We start from the raw sequence: 24,091 nt of genomic DNA on the forward strand, positions 1-24,091 counted from the left end.
GCAAATCGGCCTTAAAATTAGATTTAAAATCCTCTAGTGTCCGGCCAGCTTCAGTAAAGATTATATTTTCCATTAAAATATTTAGGAAATTTCCTAACACAAATATATCAAAACGTAATATTTAATTAGTAATATGCATCGCTAAGGACTTCATTTGGACAACTTTAAAGGCAATTTTTTTGCACCCTCAGATATCAGATTGTCAAATAGTTGTATTTCGGCCAAATATTGTCATATCCTAACATCCATCCTTCCATACATCAATGGAAACCTTATTCAACGTTGAGATGATTTCAGTAAAAAAAAAAAAAAAAAAAAAAAAAGGATTATAACTGGTTTTGTGGTCCAGGTCACACACACATATAAATTTTTTATTATTTTTCTTTTACATTTCATCTAAAATAAACAAATAATGAAAAAAAAATACAAAGATATTTAGAAGCTAGAAATAGTTTTGATGTTTAGCCAACACAAAACACTTACATTCTAGCATTGCAAATTTGGCTTTCTATTTACAGATGTAGATATCTACAGATATTTAATACTGAGCTGTGTAATTTCTATAATTCTTTGTGACTGCATAGCTGAGCTAAGTAAAAAAGTCTTTGCAAACACGTGACCTGGAGTCAGATTGGAATGGGGTATAACCATTTTGATTGAACTGTCTCAGATCACCTGTCTTCATGGTCAGTTTGTAGACAGAATGGATTTCTTTTTTTCTTTTTGCTCCTCATACAAATGGTAGCATTGATTATATCTGGCAGTTCCAAGGCTGAGCAGATGTAAACTGATCATGGGCATATCGCAGTATCTGTTCCCATGGTCCTCTGCTCCTCTTCGGACTCCGATTAAAATGTTTGCATGTATGTTGTTCTCATACAGAGGTGAGAGGATTTGCCTGTGTCTCTGAGTGGTTTGGTAAATCCGGCCTGGTCCTAGACACCAAAATAATTAATCCCTTCGGTGTTGGCTCCTCGTTCACCCTTTCAATGATTCTCAGAGCAGCTTACCAATGCGTCAGAGTCTGGGTGAAGAGGAAAGGAAATAAAAGGCAGCAGGAAGAATCATCAGGGATGAGAATGTCTTAATGCAGACCCACCATCCCCCTCTTCCTTCAAACACACTCCCTTCTTGCTCCAGAGACCATGAAAGACCCTTCATTCATGATAAAAAAAAAAAAAGATAATTCAGCCGGTTTAATTTCCTTTTTCAATTTTGCTTCAAGGATTTTACAGTGGCGCGATAACCATTTTCATGGCTGAAAAGTGCAAAAGGAGAGATCTGATTTTCATCTACCTCTAGGACTCCATCTTGAATGTGACCATCCTCTGGAGTCATCATTAAGTTTGAGGTAACGGAGAGACTGAGTGTTAAAGGACACTTAGCTGCTTTTACCCTATCAATTCTTGATGAAAGACTTTCATTTCCCGAGACTCGTTTGAAAAAGTTCCACTTTAAGATTGTTTTAGCAACAAGCTCGATACTGTTGCAACTGTTAGCGGAGGTTGCAGAGAGTTTTGTGTTCTCATGTTTGATTGCAGAAGTGTCACGACCACGACGGCCCCCTTTTAACCTTTGACCCTTCCTGACCCTTCCTCCACTGCAATGGCAAAAGCCCTTTGACTTGGAATTAAGGGATAAAACTCAAAGTAAATGGATGTTGTAGTGAGCTCCCGTGACAGATCACCATCACATAGACTATGTGATTGTTCTGAGCTTGTTTAGATGAGAGTCTAGTGTTTCATCATAATCAGATCTAGTATTTTTATCTGACTGAGTATAGTTCTTCTTATATATATATTCATTCTGCCTACAATTTAACGTAATTGTGTTTTGTAGATTGTACATTTTCCATCTCTTTTTCTCTGATGTGGAATTATGCTGAGAAACTCCCAGCACCTACTTTTCTTTTTAAAGGCTTAAGATTATCCTAATCTGATCTAGATCGTTTTAATACACAGAGACTCCACAGATCTGGTAATTAGAAAGTAATGCATGGATTCAGCATCAGGTTTAGTATTGATTACTGTACTTTTGTGATATAAACAAATCCCAGAGGTCAAAACAGTTCTGTTGATCTAAAGACTCATAACAGTCCTATTAACAGTCTTTGTTATTATCTCAGAAACAATCCGTGCATTATGAGGGTTATTTATCAGTATACGGTCCCTTGAGCAAGACTTATTCACAGACAAAGCTGAAGACTTTCTTCTTAAAAATAAGAACAGCCCTTGTAGTGCCTCTGACTACCAATAATAGAATTTACTCAGAAGACATTTTGTTGTTATTACTGTCAACTTTGAACAAGTACAAATATGGCTGGATATTAGTAAAAACAAATTTAAATATGGTTCATAGATTAAAAAGAAGAAGAAAAAGAAGAAAAACATCCCATGAATATTTTTGTATGCTTAATTATTTGCTTTAGTTCCCTCATCTGATTAAAATTTTCATTATTTATTTACAAAAAAAAAATGCATATCCATATTTCCATACTGAATATTTCTTGAAATTAGAAAGGAAAATATTTAACCTGAATAACATAAGAAAGATCAATTAATGATTTTTACAGCAGTGCTCACGCACATCCTGACTTTGCCATTAGCTACAATTAAAGTACAAAGCAAAGGTATATGACATTGAACTTTCAACCTTGCTACTCTCATGGAGACTGTCTCAGAATATAGTACATGAGATACACATGCACTGTGCCAAGACTCCTCTCAAATGAACTTAGAATTGAATGCTGTCACAATATGATGGAAATCATTTTTGTTAATGTAATATAATGAAAATACATGTTTTTATAATGTATTATAATTAGTAGGTAATGTTTATGATATATTCTGCATGGCCTATTTCTTTTTTACAGTTACAATAACTAGACCTTTAATTTAATTTCTGCTAAACTATTAAATAAACTCATGCGTCTTAAACATGGCTGCCCGCGAAGCATTATACCAGCCTGAGTCTCACAGCACGTCTCCTCCTAAGATGACTTAATTACATTCTGTGGAACCGTGCATTTATCGAAAGCATAACCTTTACAACTGACTACATGGTGACCGCTGTGGACAACAATTAGTAAATAGAGGTTGCTGAGACGAACAGGCCACATGCAGGGTACTGAGCAATGGACATCTTATTTTTGCCATGATTTTTTTTCACCAGGAATCTTTGGCATGTTTATTTCATGAATCAAACTCATTTCAATTAAAATCTTATAGATAATAAATAATACTGGATTTAAAGCCTACTGATTATAAACAAATATAACATGAGTCTATGAGGGTTTTAAATGCTGAAAAAGCATGATACATATTTATCAACTATTTTATTTCTAATCAAGTATTGATTTTTTTTTTTTAAATAAATAAATCATTTCTATTTAATTTCATCTGTTTCTCTTATTTTCTTTTACAGGATTGTAATACGCTCTTTCCTGTATGGAGTATTAATATTGGCTGCGTACGGAGTCTCAAATGAAATATTTTAATTCAATAGCTAAAGCCCGTTCAGTGATATCGCCTGTAACAGACTGTATTAGTGGGGTAGAGCAATACAGCTGGGCAAGATGCTTTCATGGCATTTTCAGGTTTGTTTAGTCATAAATAAAAAATCAGATCAACAAAGTGAAAGCAAACCTTTGATGTAGAGAGAGCTGGCAGAAAGGATGGGGTGAACAGCCATCAAATAATAGGTTTATGGTGACTGTGTTATATATATTGTAACAGAAATAGATTTTTAATTGGTCGTTCTCCTCATAAATTTAATTAAATTAATTGAATGATGTCAGTAATAATAGAGTTATGTAATGACTTTTTAAATGTTGCGATCTAGATAACATTTAATAGTAATAGTACAATGGACAATATAGTGTGTAATTAATATATCACACATAAAACAATTAACAGTCATGAAACAGTTTTGAAGAACATTTTGTTAGTAGCCTATTTTCTGCAAACCACTGGTTGGTTAAATTATGGCCTAGAGACTTTAAATCAGTAACAGATGAACCTTTCAGTACCATCGTTTGACCACTTCTATGGATTTGCTGCCCTCTTGCGACATACTGGAATTATTACAGGGAAAAAAAGGGTAGTGAGGTCATTTGTGTCGTTTTGGTCATAAAAATGTACTGTTGTCTTTTGGCGATCATTCACGGATGATCCAATGATGTAAGGTTAATGCACCATCAGGCCTCAGCGTTCTCGACAGGAGATGTCGGGTTCTCTTCAGCATAGCAAAATTAGCCTAATTCTATGCCAGTGCTATCTCTTTGATATGAAAAAGATTAGAACAGTGATGGTTTGACTGGCTTGTTCATATTAATTTGATCATTCTAACTCTCTTCAGTAACTTTTCAATAGCACCAGCCTGCTAATAATAATAATAATAATAATAATATTAATAATAATAATAATAATAATTCCGTTATATATATATATATATATATATATATATATATATATATATATATATATATATATATATATATATATAGCAACACGTTAGTTGCTGTTGTTTTATTTTGTTCGTTAATTACGAGTTTTTTCGTATGCTATAGGCCTATGGTATACACCAGGCCTTGTTCGCTAATAAACAAGCTAATTATTTTAAAGTCAGTTAAATAAATTGCTCAAAATCGTTTTGATTTGGTTGGCGATTTATTTTGTAATTATTTGCTTCAGCACTATAATTTTATAGAAATTGGTTTGCGTAAAATACGTTGCCTTTAAATCAGAACGAGCAAAAGAGCAATTGGTTGGAGAGAATATGCAATTTAAAAAAAAAGAGAGTGAAAAACAGATTAAAAAAACTTAACATTCTAATGTATTATAAGCTATTACATATCAAGTGCATCGCAGCTTCTGAACGACTGAATGCAGATTATACGTGGAAGCACAATAATTACTTTCCATCAACTTACTACTGCGTCTGTTCTTGTATTTACCTCTTTATCTTGTTTTAGGGGATCATCGCGAGTCTTCTCGCCTCGGTTCAATGAGTCAGTGAAGTGATGCTTGAGAGTGATGCATTCCGATTAATATTATGATTGTGAACCGGTTCAGCAAATTCATTAAAAAGATCCGTTTCAAAAAGAACGATTCTTTCACGAATCTGACAACCCTTTTATTGGCTAAGCCTTTACCATAGTAGGTTTCCTTTATTTCGGAAGCAGGGATCCTTTCTTAGTTTATTCCGGGAGTTTTTGTAATTCCGTTAGAATGGAGATCGACTCCGAGTCCCGCACCGACAGCACCAGCACCATTGTCGACAGAACCAGTAAGAGCTCAAATATAGAGAGTTTAGGCTTGTCACATTCCAAGTTGGATTATGATGGGAACTTTATTCGCTCTGCTTCTGGCGTGTTTATGACTGGAGAAATCGTAAGTATAGCTCAATGAATCTAACATTGTTTAGAAATACATTTAGTAATACATTTCATGGTCTCTAAGTATTGGCTTAAGTCACAAGATTTAGATTAAAAGAAAACTAATCTAGACTGGAGTTATCTCTGCTTAGAAAAGGACACTTTTTTGCACAGTGTTCCACTCTCCATTTCCCAGAAGAGAATGCAAAGATGTATCTCTTGATAATATAGCAAAAGTGAAACTGGTTTTGGAAATCTTTTATTTCAGTATATATTTTTATATATTATTTTCATTTATTTTATTTAATCTGCACTGTTTATCGGCTGTAAATTTTTATTTATTTATTTATATATTTATTATGAAAAGAATATAGTTCTAATTTAAAATTATGCATTTAAGTGTGAATTAAATAATGTTAGGAAGCATAATTGCATGCTATTTACAACTGAATGAACATGTAACATATATCAAATTTGTGTGGTAGTTTAAATGCAGCTAAAAGTTTAGAGTGCCTATTGTATTATTATTATTACTATTATTATTGGCCTTTGAAATGTAGTTCAAATGCAGGCCTATACTACTGACTCTATACACTCTAAAAATGGCTGGGTTAAAAATAACCCAATTGGCAACCCAGCACTGGGTAAATATTGGACAGAACACGTGCTGGGTTAAAGTAACCCAGCATGCTGGTTTACACATTTTAACCCAGCATGCTGGGTTATTTAGAAAACCCAAGTTAGAGTCATTTTTACCATTTGTGGGTTTGCATTTTTATGATTCTGGGTTATTCTTGCTGGGTTATTCTCATAATTTCACTTTTGCTTAACAAAGCAATCATGGATTAATAAATAATGAAGAATACAGGTTATTTAGACTGTTAAAAAATATTTTTAATGCCATCTGATATTCAAAAATGTGTACCAATGACAAACAACATGGAATTTTCCCTTTTTTTGTTTCCAGCAAATGCAAAAAAAATAAATAAAATAAAAATCACAGAATTACAGTTGAAATAAATAAGAAAATTATTTCTAAATGACCTGTCTAGCTGTTTAACTATTACATTTTGACATGTTTAGCTATTTAAATACACAGTGAAATGACATTGACAATTAACATTCTTTAAATTTAAATGTAAAATAATTTAAAGATGTCCTTAACCTGATAACTGTCACTCACGTTTTTGAAGATAGACATGAATGTGCATGATACAAACCTAAATTTTTATATTTCATGACTGAAAACATTTTGTAACATGATTTTGATGTGCCATTTACATGTTAATGCAATGTCTGATTTTAAAATGGGTTTTAAAGGATGAATTTTGAGATTTTATGTTTTCAAGCGATATATAACTTCTGATGATTTCTAAAATGTGATAGAGAAAAAGGCAACGAGGAAGTCTTATTTTTAAAAAAAAGGTCAAAGCTCCTTTTGTAATGTAGATTTCTGAGGGTGCACTCTTGTCATAAATTAATCTATTACTTTTCCTACATAATTTTTAACAAAAAATATTGGTATAATATATATTTGGGAGTCTTAGACCTTTCCAACGATATATAGTTTGTCAAGATTAGATTAGATTTGATTGTAATATAGTATAGTCAATGTAGGCGTCCCGTATACGGGACGGGGTGACATTTAACAGGTTAAATTTATATCAAGTATATAAAGACTCCTATGTAGGTAGATGTACACTGCTTAGGGTAGTTCAACATATATAGTTCACCCAAAAATGAAAATTCAAAGATCTACTGTACACCTGAGAGCAGTGTACTCTGCTTTAGAGCCTGTCAACGGAAGGACAATTTTCAAAAGGAATTGCAAATTATGTTTTCAATTGCGTTTTCCACATGTGACAAATTGTGACAAAATCCAAACACAATTGCAAATCTTGAACAAAAACACTTTCAGAAACAACGAACAAAAATTACCTTTTCAGTTTTCATGAATGCACAGTGACTGCCAAATTTCAAATGGAAAAGCAAAGTCCGTTTGCAGCTGTATTTTCCATTTATTATGAGTAATAAGCCTCTCATATTGATCAAATACTGCATCATAGCAGCTTTACAGTATTAAATAGGAAAATAGTGTGTAATAATGCAAAGGGACAACAGTCAACACTCAGTTTTCAGTTAAAGTCAGTTCATCATTGATTCAGTGATGTATCGTCCCTCTGTGCAATCAAGTCAATGATATCGCTTGATATTAATTGTCTCCAACTAAGGAAAACCAAGGAACCAAAACTCCATCGGTGACAGAATGGAGAAAAAAACCTTGGGAGAAACCAGGCTCAGTTGGGGGGCCAGTTCTCCTCTGACCAGACGAAACCAGTAGTTCAATTCCAGCTGCAGCAAAGTCAGATTGTGCAGAAGAATCATCTGTTTCCTGTGGTCTTGTCCTGGTGGTCCTCTGAGACCAGGTCTTTACAGGGGATCTGTATCTGGGGCTCTAGTTGTCCTAGTCTCCGCTGTCTTTCAGGGATGTAGAGGTCCTTTCTAGGTGCTGATCCACCATCTGGTCTGGATAGGTACTGGATACGGGTGGCTACGGTGACCTCGGAATAATAGAGAAACAGACTAATGTTAGCATAGATGCAACATAAGAACAAGTACATGAGGTGTTACTAATTACCATGTCTGTTTTTTCACTGTGTTGCACGTTACCTGCCAAAACTCAAAGGGAATCGCAATTACTTTAGCAATTTACTTTAGCCTCACATGGAAAACTGTCCATTTTTGCCAGAGGTGGGACCATACTATGGAGAGTGTTTGTATTGGGAGGTGATGTCACTCAAAGACAATTGTGCCAAAATGCTTTGAACGATGGAGGTTAAGGCACTACTAAAGGCATCTGCCGCTCCAAGAGATGCGTGTTAAAGAACAGACAGTGCAACCCGGATCTCCCTATATTCTTGGCACCTCACACAATAAATAATTATGTCATTTTTACCCCAAATGCAACTACTATCCCCTGCTAACAGTTAGAGCCACATGGTACTATTGGTCAATATTCACCATTAACCAAATGCTTTTCACCTGAGGTATAAAATATAGGGTAAGATGCAAATAGGTAAATAAGAGTAGAACGGCAATGTTGTTTTGCTGACGTGCATCAGAGTGCAAACAGTGAGAGATTTGGGGTAAAAACTACAGAATATATCCCAATAAAAAACATGCCCCATAGTATAGTCCCACGCTTGACACAAATTGACAGCTTTCTGTGTAAAGCATCTGTAATTTAACCCCTTTACGTGTGTAGTGGGACGAACTTGGGTGTCTCCTCTTTAAATTTGTTTCATCAGTTGTCCAATCATACACATTCACGGTTATATAAAAGGGGACTTTTAATGCACCGTGTTGTGCTCACCTCTTGTGCGTCATTGCTCGAGGCCCGCCCCTTCCTGACTTAGACGCTTCCTGTCTTGCAGGTATGTGCTTGCTAGCGAATGCAAATCAGTGGTGCGCTTGTGGTAACCAGCATTATTTTGAATCATAGTTTCCGACATATAACCATCTCATGTTGCTTGGCGACTGCTTTTAAATGCACTTCCGCTGCATTTCCACCCCTTCTTGCCGGTTTGATGTCTGTTTGCGTGTGCGGCTGGACGTGTGATCATAGCTACGATAAAAAGGTATGTGTAACCATCCCTGTTGATATTTGAGGTGTTTGGTGCGACGAATCAATGCTCTACTTAATCCTTTTTAGGTGGAATAGTTTTAAGGAGGATTCATTCAGTGCAGCCTGTGGGGCAACGTATTTTGATGCTGCTGCTTTGTTTATGTTTAGTTCATGTCTGTTTTGCAATCTAACGCAGAGGCGTGAGTTGGCGCGGGTATTGGTCCTCTCCATTTGATCAACTTTTCTGCGTTCTGCCTATTGGATTGTGAAAGTTGTAATTTGTTTCAGTTTGTCTTTTTTTGAATTTATTTATTTCATTCTTATTCATTGTTATATTACATTTTTGTTGTTTTACTTTGGTTATGTAAGTGCCTGATTTATGATTTGTTGTTTTGTTTAGTTTGTTTTCATTTAATTGGCACCTGGCCATGAAACTGGGGTGAGTATTCACCTCCAGCTGAGTTAATTCTTTACAACTTCCCAGGTGTTTTGATTTGGTTGGTTTAAGTCTTTATTTGTTTCATTGTATTTCATTCAACTGCTAAGTATTTTATTATTGTTGTTATTATTTCTATTTCTTTGATTTTTTTTCTTTGAGAATTAAATTTGATTAACTGTGTCTTTTGTTATAGGAACCGAGGCTTCAGGCAGACTGCTAGTTGGCCCTTGTGTGCGGTGGTGGGACTCTGTCAAAGAGTGCAGTGTGTTCACGCTTGACCTTACCGTGTGTGTGTGTGTGTGTGTGTGTGGTGCGAATTGTGCACTTGGTGTTATGCTTCTGGCAATATAGTAGCCACATACTCATTAAGCTAGCCTACCTGCCTTAGGTAAGCCTCGGTTTCCTTTTGTTTTGTATGCCTCCTCTACTTCCGTCCATAGTGACTTTTTTAAGATTAATATTCATATTTATTGTTGAAATAAACATTTTGTATTTTCGGTATCCACGTCTCTTGCCTCTGTCTTTGGAAACCACATTCCTGTGTGCTTTTAGTAGGTGATTGATTTACAATAATGTTCCCTGTTAACAGGGTGGCGTAGTCAGCTGAGTTACAGTTTGCCCAATTAACTTCCCGCCACACGTGCAAACATCGCTGACGGCCCCAGTTTATTATTGTTTCACTTTCACAGCACATTAAACATCACTGTCTTACTTCATCTGGACAAACTATGCATCAATTGAAAGTTTAAAGACTCTAGCTTCGATATTTGACCATGTTTTTGATAAAACATTGTTGCAGTGACAGATATTTAGTGATTTATGTCAGGAGTGCAAAATAATAAATCCGTATTATGCCACATTTTGAATAGAAATTCACCACTCACTTATATTCAGTCACGTCAAAAGCGGTTTATTTGTGTTCACATAGACTCACTGAACAGCGTCAATAAGGATTTATAGACCAAAGATGCATATCTGCGGAGATATATGGATATATTTACTGATGTTTACTTCATATTTCTTCAGACAGAATCGTCATTTCTATTCATTTTCCACGGATTTACGCGATCAGATGATAAACAGCCTCTCCCAGCGATCTGTGTATGTGTTTGCTGTGCCGGCAGCTCGTGCTGTGTGGCTCAGACTCTGATTGGGCCTTCCCAAAAGTCAATCTGAGAGTGTAATATCTGGACACCGCCCCATCGTGTCACATGCTTCCTGCACACTTCCTGGTAGTTATCTGGCCAAAACAACACTGAAACACCTCTGTACACACAAAATATCCGAACAATAAACCCGCGATTACGATAGTAAAGCTTGGTATGAGAATTTCTTGAGATCTGGGGCGTTTTTATAAAAAAAATCGAAAATGTACATCGGAAATGCTAACTTGTGCAGCGATGAAAAAGGCTACAAATAACATATTTTTACAACAGTAAACGACCAAATTCCACCCCTGATCGCTAAAGGAAGTTATTATAAACACTCGATCGGGGTTTAAAGTGAGTTTTTAGTAAAAGTGTACTAATAATTTCATAAATTGTCAGATGTAGCTTGATGCTAACGTTAGCACCAATGCTACTAATAGCAGGTGCTTTTCTTCTTCATGATGCATTTTTGTCTCAATAATTCACGTAAGGTCGTAAGAAAATGTTTTGTTGTATTTTTATAGTAAGACTTTTGATAAATAAGGGCTAAATGCAAACAGAGACTGAAGTGAGATTGCTGCTTTGTGTCTTTGTAAAGCCTGAAAAACCACAATCAAGGCTAATAAAGGTGGAATAAAAACAAAAGAATAATGATAAAAGAATAATGCGGATAATGTGTCATACCTGGCGGAGGTGTGAAAGACTCGTTTGGTGAGAACAATGGAATAACAGATAGGGATTAATCGGGCAGTTTTCACAGCCAAACAAACACAAAATACACAGGAGAGTTTACATGTGAGATCTCACAGAGATGACAAGGGCCATAAATCAATCTGATTAGCCTGCTCTAAAAACACACATGACATGGCCTTAGAAAATATTTCATAAAATTCACCGTTTTACAGATTCGATTATGAAATTTTTTATGAAGGTTTGGAAGACTTGTGGCCTTAGCTACACTGTGTTTTCAAACTCATTTCCTACATCAACATTTTTTTAAATACATTTAAAACATATGTTTTTTATATTTTTATTTTTGTTTTTATGTTTGAGCTTATATATCTCTATTATCATAACAGTCTGAGTGATTCTGATTCCCTAACAGTAAACTTTAAAGTGTCAGCTTTGTGAACAAAGGTTGATTATGTATCTAGTCAGAAAGAATCATGAGCAGAAACCTTTTTATTTTGGGTATGTAATTTCGGTCTCCATGCCAAAAAAGGGGGGTTACTAGTAAGGGGTTAAATGCTTTTCAATTGCGTTTGGACTATGTCACAATGTATGCGTCCACATGTGGAAAAATGCAATTAAATATACAATTTGCAATTTATTTGGAAAATAGTCCAGAATATCCTTACCTGTCCATTGATTATGATCAATTCCTGAGAGATCTGCTGGCATTTTTAATTCGCCATGACAATTGGATGGGGTTTTGTGGACTCTTCTTGGTTAAGGAATTCCATGTTTGTTCCAACCTTTAAAATAAAGTAAAAAAAAAATAAAAAAAAAATTGTTATATCTAAGCAGAATATGATATAGTGATTCAAACTTTCAAACTGTCTAATCAATGGGATGTTCCAGTTATTATAAATCACAGTTTTATGTTAATATGCTGGCTATATCAAACACACACAGTCACTGGCACAGATAATTTCTATGACAAGTCACGCAGGTACGGGGTTACCCCGCAGCTTTAAAACAGTCCATATATAAACACTTATAGATGTACCAAAGTGATAAGGACAAGTCAAAAACACGAGCTGGAAAATTGGTATAATATGATGTTTACGCTGCTAAATTAGGTACATTCTGAACACAAAGTTAGCTTTAACTCTAGCACGAAATACAAATATATGTGCGTTTAAGTTACGTGAGGGTTAACATTAGTTGATTATAACAGACAAGCAATTATGTAAAATGTATAATAAACACGAACTTACCGTTAGACGCATCAATAAGACTGCACTCGACGAGTTATTCTCTCACAAATGTATCCATGTGCTTTTCTGACAGGAAAAAACACATTTTGAATTATAATTTGTATGTAAAAAGACTTTATAAACCACAAAAGCATCAAAACACCTCACTAACGCGTTCTAAATCAATCGCTGTGCGTGCGCGCACTTTGAAATGCCCTGAGACGTCGATTCTTTTCCGGGAAATTTGTTCGAGAATTACTGAACCGGTTTATTTGAACTGGATCGTCGGTTCTTTTAGACCTGCAGTCCGACTATATTGTACGTAATTTGAATGATTTACATGTCGATATGGACAACTGCAGGCGTTTACATTATGCAGAAAGTCGTATTCACTTTTTGAACTCATTTGACTCACTTAAATGTTAAATTCGCTTTTCAGTGTCAGAAACGACTTTTTCCTCTATTTTCACAGGTATTCGCATATTTCAGCCATCCGTCACTGTCTGAAACTTAATAAAACTATTAATCTGTCGTCTCACGATCATGCGAGTCACGTAACGTAGGTTGGCCGTTTGAGGTAACGTACGTTAAACAGTTCATCATTTAACGTAAATAATGTTGGCCTGTAGACGTTTAACAGTATTGTTGCCGCAAAAAAGTTATAATTCTGCCAATTTAAAATAATTATTAATGAAAACATTAAATAAACTTACCTTAAAACAGTTGAAAGCCGTGGCTTTGCCCCGTTGTTCTTCCAAAATGACAGTTGGGGAGCGATTTAAACATCTTCAAGGCGCGTTAAATAACCCAGCGCTGGCCTGAAACAACCCAGCGACGCAACCCAGCAGGTTTAACCCAACACGTGGTAAATTGAAACTACCCAAAAGTGTTTAAAAAGAAATAAAATAACCCAACAAAATGACCCAACAGACTCAACCCAGCATTTTGGGTTAAAAAATAACCCAGCCGTTTTTAGAGTGTAAACAAACATTTATGGTAGTTAAAATATACTTCAGTTAGGCTACCAAAAATGAATAGCTATTGAAACGTTATGCATTTGAATATATTTTTAATTACACATTTGCAATAATGAAGCTATATACGAAGTAAGAAATTGACTTACTTTTGTAATAGTAATATTAGATAAAACATGCTTTAACATGTTAGTTAACACAACACAGAGTAAGTGTACTTAAAGCATGAGAAAAAAAAAATAGTTAAACATGATTTGAAATATACCGTAAACCTTTTAAATTTTGCATGATTTACCAAATGCACAAACAGGTTTATATATATATATATATATATATATATTACTAAATTGGAAGTGCACTGCTATATTCAATACAAGTACACTTCTTTTTCACAAGGAATAGTTTGCAACCATACAGTATATGGTGAATAGGAACAACAAAATGTAAGAATTTTTGTTGCTCATGAAGATAATTACTCACTAAGGAAAGAGAGGAAGAGGACCAACCAAAACAGTTGGAAACAAACTCTTCCTTTCGGCTTGTATTGTTCTTCTTCCTTCCACCACACACTCTGAGTCAAATCTAAGCATTCTCTTTCCTGGTCTAATCTATGGCTAGCTCTGTCTTCCAAACCCAAAATAATTTTTCCTGTAATATCATGAACCAAGTGAGAAATTCTTTGCAGGAATTTATAACAGGAAGGGAGGGTGGGAAGTCTCTGGAGAACAATATGGTGTTAAGGAGTGGTGGCTAGGCCCAGTTCTGCTGCTTAGAGAACATGATTGTCATTGTTTTATTTAGTTTGACAAAATGTTTTCTTACAGCTAACTTCTAAAATGTTTTTTCAGGTCCTAAAAATATGAGTTGGCATTTTGCAGATGCATTTATCAAAAGTGCCTTACAGTGCATTCAAGTTATATGTTTTATCAGTTTGTGTATTTCCTGTATTCAAACAACAATGGCTTTACTAGTGTCATAGACACTAGCCTAGGCCTCTATTTGAGATACAGAAATGCTATTTCATGTGATGCCCATTATCTGCTTTCTTGTGGCTGGTTTCAGATCAGATTCAGTGTGTTTAAAGAGTTCTGTTTCAGTCAGTTGAGTGTCTGTGCTTTATCTTCAACCTCCAGGTGTTTGGGCTTCTGGTGTGGACCCTGATTGGTGGGACGGAGTACCTCCATATTCCTGCACTGGGATGGGTAATGTTTGTGTCAGTGTTTTATTGGGTGCTTACTGTCATTCTCTTCCTCATATACCTGACTATGGCCCACACCAGGATTCCCAAGATCCCATGGAAAATTGTGGTGCGTAGATTTGAATAAATATTAGTTGAACTTATCTAAATTAAACTACACAAATGAATTTCCAAGATTTATTTTTAACCTAACTTTCGTTAAACGAAATGCTTGTTAATTCACAGGGAGTATGCTTTAATGGCAGCGCCTCTGTATTGTACCTGACAGCAGCTGTGTTTTGTGCCATATCTTTGAATGAGGCCATTAGGGGGCGCTACTACTTCATCAGCTGGGTGGCATCAACGGTATGAAAAGCAACATCCCTGATTAGTTTAGCAATACTCTTGTTTTCTTATAGCCTAGCACCTGTATTTCCTTCCACAGTTGATTATTTTCCTGGACTGAAATAATGAGTTGACATTAAGTAAAGAGACATTACTGTACGGCATTGTTTGTGTGTCTCGCAATTACAAAAATAAATTGCAGCAGTAGCCTATAATAACCTGAATGACAAATTTCTTTTCTTTTCCTTTTCAGATATTTGCCTCACTCGCTATGGTGTCTTATGCAGGAAATACAGTTGTGAATTTCAAATCCTGGAGATCAAAAAGTGAAGAGACATAGGCAAATGTTTTTAGTTTGTTTGTTTGCTTGTGTTTTTTGTTTGTTTGTTTTTTATTATCCCTGGGGGATCATTTCTGCAAATTGAAAGAATCACATAAAACAAGAATTTTGCTGGGGTAAAAATGCAAAAAAAAAAAAAAAAGGCTAGAAGTATATGTAGCATCATTCCTATAAGTAAAACTTGAACTGTACACTACATAAGATTTCTCATTTTATTTTTCATAAGAAATTAATTATTGAGACAGAACATAACAATCTTTTTTTAAACTCATGCTTTATCACTATGGTAAGCCTACTATAATGATTTATATTCAGAGCGGTTAGATTCAGTTTGATGGGAAGTTTTAGGATTTTACCATTTATCCTTGCTTGTTTGGGGTCACGTCATCTACAGTGATATTGACTTGATTGCAAATAAATGCACAGACACTATTTAAACTGAACAGAGATGGCATCAGTGAATTCAATGATGAATTGCCTTTAACTGTCATTTTGCATTATTGACACACTGTTTTCCTAATGAATGTTGTTCAGTTGCTTTGACGCAATGTATTTTGTTTAAAGCGCTAAATAAATAAAGGTGACTTGACTTGTTTGAATAAAAGGATAACTATTAGGTATAATTCACTTTTACTTGGTATTTGTGTACACAACCACCACATAATCATACAAATTCACCAACTCCTTTTTTTTTTATTCCCCACGAATCATAAACAGAGCTGGGGTTGGTTCTCAACTCTGACCCTCGGGATCCACTTTTGGCAGAGATTATCACTAGCCATAACCAATCACATAAGCTAATCAAGGTCTAGGGGTTTTTTACAAAGTTATAGTCAGGTGAGTTTTCTCAAGGTTCCTGCACTTTAAAGAAAAATAAATAAATAAAAGTGTTAAATAATGGAAAAGTTGAAACTGTTAAATTAAAAACACTGATAATCTGTTTAACAATTTATATTCCAGAAAGAGTGAATGTTTTACTTAGGCCTACATCAGTAGTGGCCCCTGACGGTAAATGTAAATGTGGACAAAACTTTGGCAGAGATGTCCTTGCATTATTCTGTGGGTGATGCTTATGTTGACTGACAAGCTAGAACAGCATAAAATGTTGTATTATAACTGCCTTGATATAGCATTTATCACCTCTAAATGTTGATTTAGAATTCTAGTTGTGGAGCAATTCGGGTGATCGAGGAAAGACCATCATAGGTCTATTCTCAGAATAAAAATAAAACAAACACAATATAACCATATAAAGGCTATTCATGAGAAGCCTATATGTAGGCCTAAAAAAAACATTCACTGTTACATGATTTATGACAAGTGGTACGATACAGCAATGCTATGAACAGTGCAATTAACAGAAGCTCGAACAATACATTTTAACAGGCAAAAAATAACTGAAGGACATATATACAGTTGAAGTCAAAAGTTTACATACTGTACACCTTGCAGAATCTGCAAAATTATTTTACCAAAATAAGAGGAATCATTCAAAATACATTTTTAATACTGTGTTTTTACCTACATGATCTACAGCTGTGCTTTTTGTTTAGTGATAACGGTTCATGAGTCCCTTGTTTGTACTGTCTGCTGTTCTTCAGAAAAATCCTTCAGGTTCCACAAATTCTTTGGTTTTCCAGCATTTTTCTGTATTTGAACCCAAATTACTGTATGATCCTTTTTTTTCACAACGAGGACAACTGAGAGACTCTTTTTATCTATAGACTTTATTTTTTCTATAGACTTTATTGAATATACTTTTTGAATTTATCTTGGTTTGGATTTAGAATTTAAAATACACTGTAAATTGTGTTCTTGCACTCAAAGCTGTAGTTTGAGAAATGATGGACTGTTGATTTCCAGCTTCAATGATTTACTGAGTCTCCGCTATAACATGAAACATCCCTAGTTTACATGTATGGCCATGGTTTCCCAAGGGAACACATTCAGCTTGACCATGCTCTGAATCACATGTGTAATCTGTCCAACAGAGTAGCGAAACATCATAAGCGGGGTGACGAAGTGACCAGAAAGCTTAAAAGCACATGCAGTTGATATAGCGGCAGCTTCTGGTAAAAATTTGACATTGAAATGCAATGGAGAATGTCCACGCCACCAGACTTACAAATTCCTGCCTTATTTGGAAGAGCACAGCTAAGGGGAGAGAACAGAGAAACCCAGAGTGGTATGCACAAAAGTGGCACAGACCAGCCTGCAGTGTTAAAGATGTCAAGGATAGGAAGGCCTTGGAGGCTGAAATTCCTCTAGTAGAGTGAGCTTTGACCCCTAAGGGGGAGGAAAGATCAGAGATATTGTAGGAAAGAGAAGTGGTATCTACAATCCACCTGTTGAGAGTCTGCTTAGTAGCAGGGAGACCCCTCTTACAAGAACCATAGAAAATAAAAAGCTGGTCCGACTTCCTTCACAGGGAAGCTCTGTGGATGTATGTCATACAGTCATACAGTCAAGCTTCTGCTAGTCTGGGTCCCGGAAGGGAGGAGGGCAATAGTCCTGCAGTCCAACAGGCTATTGGATGGAGGAGGGCACTTTAGACATGTACCCTGGTCTGGGGCACAGGACGGCTTTGGTCCTACTAGGTACAAAGTTCAAGTAGATAGGGGCCACTGAGAGGGCCTGTAAGTCTCTTTGGTGATGTGGAGAGAGAAAATAGGGGTCCAACGCAGTTCTTTAATGTCGTCACCTTCACTTTCTCTCTATCATCTAGCTTCTTCAGCAGGTCGGCTTGGTAGGCCTGCAACACGACCATCATCTGCAGGCAAACACCAACCTGTACCCTTTGCCCACCGAAGCCGAGGTCGTGCACAGTGGCTTGGAGGGCAATGCCAGAGCCTTCAGGGATGGTGTCGCACCGGGAGACAGATACCTCGCGAGTGTCTGTTTAACCTGGGGCATCGCTCTGTAACCATGCTTATTCAGTCCCACAACATTGGAGTAATTAAATAACAGAGTGTCTGAAGATACCGCAGTGTAGAAATCATGGAGGCCCCAGAATTGATGTAGCAGCTAAGAGTGCGTAAAGCACTCATCTAGTTTGCTCTTGTATGGCTCAGCCTGGTAATCGGTTGGCCAATCAAGTTATAACCTGGCCATGAGTTACTACATACTGAGCAGACTGGGGTGGCGAATCCACAGTCTCATCTACGGTCTCCACATTGACATCCTCAGAGGATGATAGGCGGAGCATCGAGTAGGGATGCATGATAAATATTGCCAGATGTTTAATGTGCATCTTGTCAGTAATTCCGGTTCTGTATTCAGCGGTAAATCTGAGTAGCACTGATTACAGAACCGACATTACTGACAAGATGCACATTACATATAAGCTAATATTTATCGTGCATCCCTAGTATCGAGTTCTCTCAAACCACAGAGCATGCTTCCAATCACTGGCAGAGAGCGCTGGGAAAAAAGGCACTCTACCAGATACATTTGCGATCCCCATGACCGCAGCCACTGCACTGCCTCTGCAGAAGGGTAACCTGTTAAGAATGCTAGCGAGGGCTTCTGGAAGCATTGCGTCCGCAGTGAGAGCTGCTCACAATGCAGTGAGTCAGCCCCCTCAAGAGCTGACTGAGCATGCTCCACTCCCACTTCTAGATGCCATGCATTTACTATTTTCACTTTGCTAAGACAGACAACAATGAATAGAACATACACATAGACAGCACTTACTGAGTCTGCCATTGTCTCCATCGCACATCCATGTCACCACTACGATGCAGCTTGAGTTCCTGTGATGTTCCCCTCAAAATCATTTATTCCCCACAAACAAAAGAAAAAAAAAAGAAAAAGAGGTTCTAGACGGGGGATTCTGAATTGCCTTAAATGATGCAGCAGTTACTTTCCTTTACTCACTATAACTCTAACTAATGGTCATTCACTCAATAATAAATTGCCTGAACTTTGAGCTTTAATGAAATATGATCAAAATTACAAGAGAATAAATCTTTTCTGCATTGCTTTAATGTGGTTAATGGAAAAGACTGATGTGATAAGCCACTGTGAATATTCATTAATTCGACTGGACCTCGACAGCCAGAAATTATCTAAAACCATCAGAGGAGGAATACAGTTGCAATCAAAATTATTCAAGCCCCTTGACTTGCAAGACAATTTGCTGTGGAGGATAACATTTTATGAAATAAATTTAACAAAGGCATCAGTAAAGTATTAGAGAAAGTTTGTTAATACACTTTTGAGTGATTCTGAGAATGGAACATTGATGAATCATGATAAAATTCGAATTGGCTCTAAACATTCACGTTCAAAATTATTCAACCCCCTATGTGCAGAATCTTTTATTCTTTAAAATCTCCAATAAACGCTGTCTGTAAGTGTTTAGAAGCTTCTGTCATCTCTCTACTACAGTTTTGGCCCATTCCACACCTGAAAAAGCTTTCAGATCACTGATAATCTTTGGTTTTCACATTGCCACTGCTTTCTTCAAATTCAACCAGATATTTGAAATGAGAATTAAGCCTGGAGACTGAACAGGTCACTCAAGTCCATTCTATGACTGATCCCTGAACCAAGCAGTAGTAGATTTGGATGTGTACTTTGGTATGACTGGCCTGCAGGAAAGTCCATTGATCATCAGCTTCAGTTTTTGCACCAAAGGCATCACAATTCTTGTCAAAATGGCCTGACACTTTAAAGAATCCATGATGTCCTTCACACAGTCATGATTTCCACTTCCTTCTACAGTAAAGAAACCCCATAACAGGACTGATCCACTTCCAAGTTTGAGGATGGAGATGGTGTTCTTCTGCTTATGAGCTTTGCCTGTTTTGCAGCCTGCTTTGCCTGTTTTTACAAGTCTACACAAATGTATTTTATCAAGTTCAAGTTGTCCTTTGTTCTTCTTGATCAAGAGTGGTTTTCTACAAGATGTCTCAACATAAAGGCAATACTTGTCTAGTGATCTTCTTACACACTGCTTTGAAATGGTTTTCCTCCTTTCATCAGGTCATCTTGCAAGTCTTTGACTTAACATTGCAGATTTTTCTCAGTTGCTCTGATTAAACATTTTATGATATTGTGCTTTTTCTTCCACAACCTCAAAGATTTTCTGGTAAAACACACTTTAAGCTAAGGGAATAAGGCTGAGAGCTGTGTCTCTAGGAACTTTCAATGTCTTGGAAATCTTCATATAGCCTTAGCCTTTCTAAAGTACTACGATATTTATTCTCTTTAGCTTTTGTGAGATCTCTGTTGACATTTTTGCTACTCAACTTCAACACATGCATGGGCTAACTGTATGTGTAACAGCTCAAGCTAATTCTGTTTTTAATAGAGTTTCTAAAAGCTTAATTGTGTTTTGAGACTGTTTTATTCCCCACCATGCAAATAAGTGATTTAAAAACAACAATGTTGAATAGGGTTTGAATAATTATGACATTGCTGTATTATTAAAAAATCTTATAACTCAAAAATATTACATTATATATTGACAATATCACTTTTAATATGCCAGTGAACTGTTATAGATACAATTTTTATTTTATCCTGGATCTTCAGAATAGCTATATGTATGTTTTTCAGCGACCGCTAGGCAACATATAGTACTGTACATAGGATACACTGTTCAATTGATAATGAATTATTGTCTGGTCATTTAGACCACGTTACTTGCATAGAGAGTTCAGCCTCTATAATAAAATTACTGTTATCCTCATGTATGTCACATAGGACATTGCTGCCAGTTATAATATGGCACAGCTAAACTCAGAATATGATCTAGTTTTCTCCTTTGAGAATTTAACAGATGTGAAAATACTTGTGTTTTACCAAGGTTGGAGCAGTATGTAGCTTGTCCGACAAGACTGGATGAAATTCTGTATTTTGGTAATGTGGACTTTGTATCAAGGACGCTTCCCCCATTAGGTCACTCACACCACCCATCATCCATCTTCTTCCAAAACACAGGGATATTTAAAAAAGGACTAAACCTGTCATCCAAAAGTTTCAGTCATGGACCAAGGAGAGCAGGGGTCTCCAACACGTTGCTCGAGAGCTAGCAGTAACTTGTGGCCTGACTAAAAGTAGCTTGTGGTGCTGACGTTGCTGTGGGTAAATGGTGCAATGTGGAGTGCCATTTCACTCAAGTTCAATGAACTTTGCACAAGACTTTCCTGCGGGTAGTGGGCTTCGAACAGAAAAGATAACACAGCTTAAAGCAACTCTACAAAAACAGCAATCTTTATTCACCAAACCTATAAAGAGATAGATTTATTGAAATCATGTCTGCTATCGCGGATGTCCAGCTCAGTGCCAATACAGTGGCAAGGATAATTTATTTGCTTTCTTCATATGCAATGGGACAATTACAACAAGTACATAGAATGATGTTCCGTACATGGTTTCCACTTCAGTGCAATTAATAATTTGGTCATTCGGATGGTTTATGATGATTTTTCCATCAAAGAGGAGTTTTTGATACTGCTTCCTTTGAAAACCATGACAAGAGGAGTCGACATCTTCAACGTTTTCAAAAACTACTGCGTGGAAAAACGCATGACCCTTGACAAGGTGGCATCTGACAACAGATGAAGCTCCAGCCATGATATGGTGCCACTCTGGATTTATTGCACATTGCACCTCTTCGTCATCATTTAGGAACCTTGGTGTGCAATTTGATAGCAATCTTTTCTTAGAAAGCCACGTTTCTAGCATTTGTAAAACTGCATTTTTCCATCTCAAAAATATATCAAATTTATGGCCTATGCTATCAATGTCAAATGCAGAAATGTTAATCCATGCATTCATGACCTCAAGGTTAGATTATTGTAATGCTTTATTGGGTTGTTGTTCTGCATGCTTGGTAAACAAACTCCAGTTAGTTCAAAATGCAGCAGCTAGAGTTCTTACTAGAACCAGGAACTTGCACTGGCTTCTTATCAAACATCGTATAGATTTTAAAATCTTGCTTATTACTTATAAAGCCCTGAATGGTTTAGCACCTCAGTATTTGAATGAGCTCTTGTTACATTATAATTCTCCACGTCCGTTGCGTTCTCAAAATACAGGCAATTTGGTAATACCTAGAATATCAAAATCAACTGCAGGCGGTAGATCCTTTTCCTATTTGGTGAATAAACTCTGGAATAACCTACCTAACATTGTTTGGGAGGCAGACACACTCTTGCAGTTTAAATCTAGATTAAAGACCCATCTCTTTAACCTGGCTTACACATAACATACTAATATGCTTCCAATATCCAAATCCGTTAAAGTATTTTTAGGCTGCATTAATTAGGTAAACCGGAACCGGGAACACTTACCATAACACCTGATGTACTTGCTACATCATTAGAAGAATGGCATCTATGCTAACGTTAGTCTGTTTCTCTCTTATTCCAAGGTCACTGTAGCCACCAGATCCAGTCTGTATCCAAGTCAGAGGGTCACTGCAGTCACCTGGATCCAGAACGTATCCAGAACAGATGGTGGATCCGCACCAACTTATAGTCTGACGCTGGGTTGCTGCTTGACCTGGCATTCTTGGCTGATGTAAATGAGAAACTGAATCAGCTCAATCTTCAGTTACAAGGTAAGTGAAAGTGACGTGACATAGAGCCAAGTATGTTGACCCCATACTCTGAATTCGTGCTCTGCTTTTAACCCATCCAAAATGCACACACACAGCAGTGGGCAGCGGCACCCAGGGAGCAGTTGGGGGTTCTGTGCCTTGCTCAAGAGCACCCCACTCATGGTATCGAGGGTGGAGAGAGCACTGTACATACAATCCCCCCACCTACAATTCCTGCCGTCCCGAGACTCAAACTCACAACCCTTGGACTGCGAGTCCAACTCTCTAACCATTGGGCCACAATTTCCCCAGATGTAAAGACAAATCCTTATGTGAAATGATTTGTGCTGTGGAGGCTTTTAAAGCAAAACATTTATTTTACATTCATCAACTAAAGAACAACAGATTGCAGCACTTCCCTTCTGTGTTAAAGATTTTAGAAAGTGAGTACATCAATCTGAAGTTTTTGATGTACTGTTGTAAAATAATTTACAAATCTCATAAACTTATATTATATTCACAATAGAATATAGATTACATATCAAATGTTGAAAGTGAGACATTTTGAAGTGTCATGCCAAATATTGGCTCATTTTAGATTTCATGAGAGCTACACATTCCAAAAAAGTTGGGACAGGTAGCAATTAGAGGCCGGAAAAGTTAAATGTAAATATTAGGAACAGCTGGAGGACCAATTTGCAACATATTAGGTCAATTGGTATAAAAAGATCCTCTCAGAGTGGCAGTGTGCCTCTGAAGTCAAGATGGGCAGAGGATCACCAATTCCCCCAATGCTGTGGCGAAAATAGTGGAGCAATATCAGAAAGTAGTTTCTCAGAGAATAATTTCAAAGAGTTTGAAGTTATCATCATCTACAGTGTATAATATCATCCAAAGATTCAGAGAATCTGGAATAATCTCTGTGCGTAAGGGACAAGGCCGGAAAACCATACTGGATGCCTGTAATCTTCGGGCCCTTAGATGGCACTGCATCACATACAGGAATGCTACTGTAATGGAAAGCACAACATGGGCTCAGGAACACTTTTAGAAAACATTGTTGTGAACACTATCCACCGTGCCATTCGCCGTTGCCGGCTAAAACTCTATAGGTCAAAAATGAAGCCATATCTAAACATGATCCATAAGTGCAGGTGTTTTCTCTGGGCCAAGGCTCATTTAAAATGGACTGTTGCAAAGT

The 24,091-nt window shown here is 36.6% G+C and overlaps 1 protein-coding gene and 1 long non-coding RNA gene across 2 annotated transcripts; one reads left to right on the forward strand and one right to left on the reverse strand.

Moving 5' to 3' along the window:
- The first annotated feature begins 5,165 nt into the window (after positions 1–5,165).
- On the forward strand, positions 5,166–15,964 carry cmtm8b (CKLF-like MARVEL transmembrane domain containing 8b). The gene is made up of 4 exons (XM_052578508.1): positions 5,166–5,390; positions 14,613–14,786; positions 14,903–15,022; positions 15,255–15,964. Exons 1-4 carry the CDS (start codon positions 5,229–5,231, stop codon positions 15,339–15,341), a joined length of 543 nt encoding a protein of 180 aa, XP_052434468.1. The 5' UTR covers positions 5,166–5,228; the 3' UTR covers positions 15,342–15,964.
- On the reverse strand, positions 7,042–13,492 carry LOC127974923 (uncharacterized). The gene is made up of 3 exons (XR_008157411.1): positions 12,527–13,492; positions 11,945–12,061; positions 7,042–7,935 (listed from the first exon to the last, which is right to left on the reverse strand). It is a non-coding gene; the product is annotated as an uncharacterized LOC127974923 (long non-coding RNA).
- Positions 15,965–24,091: the final 8,127 nt, after the last annotated feature.

This window comes from Carassius gibelio, chromosome B16 (genome assembly GCF_023724105.1).
Source record: "Carassius gibelio isolate Cgi1373 ecotype wild population from Czech Republic chromosome B16, carGib1.2-hapl.c, whole genome shotgun sequence".
NCBI classification, from domain to species: domain Eukaryota; kingdom Metazoa; phylum Chordata; class Actinopteri; order Cypriniformes; family Cyprinidae; genus Carassius; species Carassius gibelio.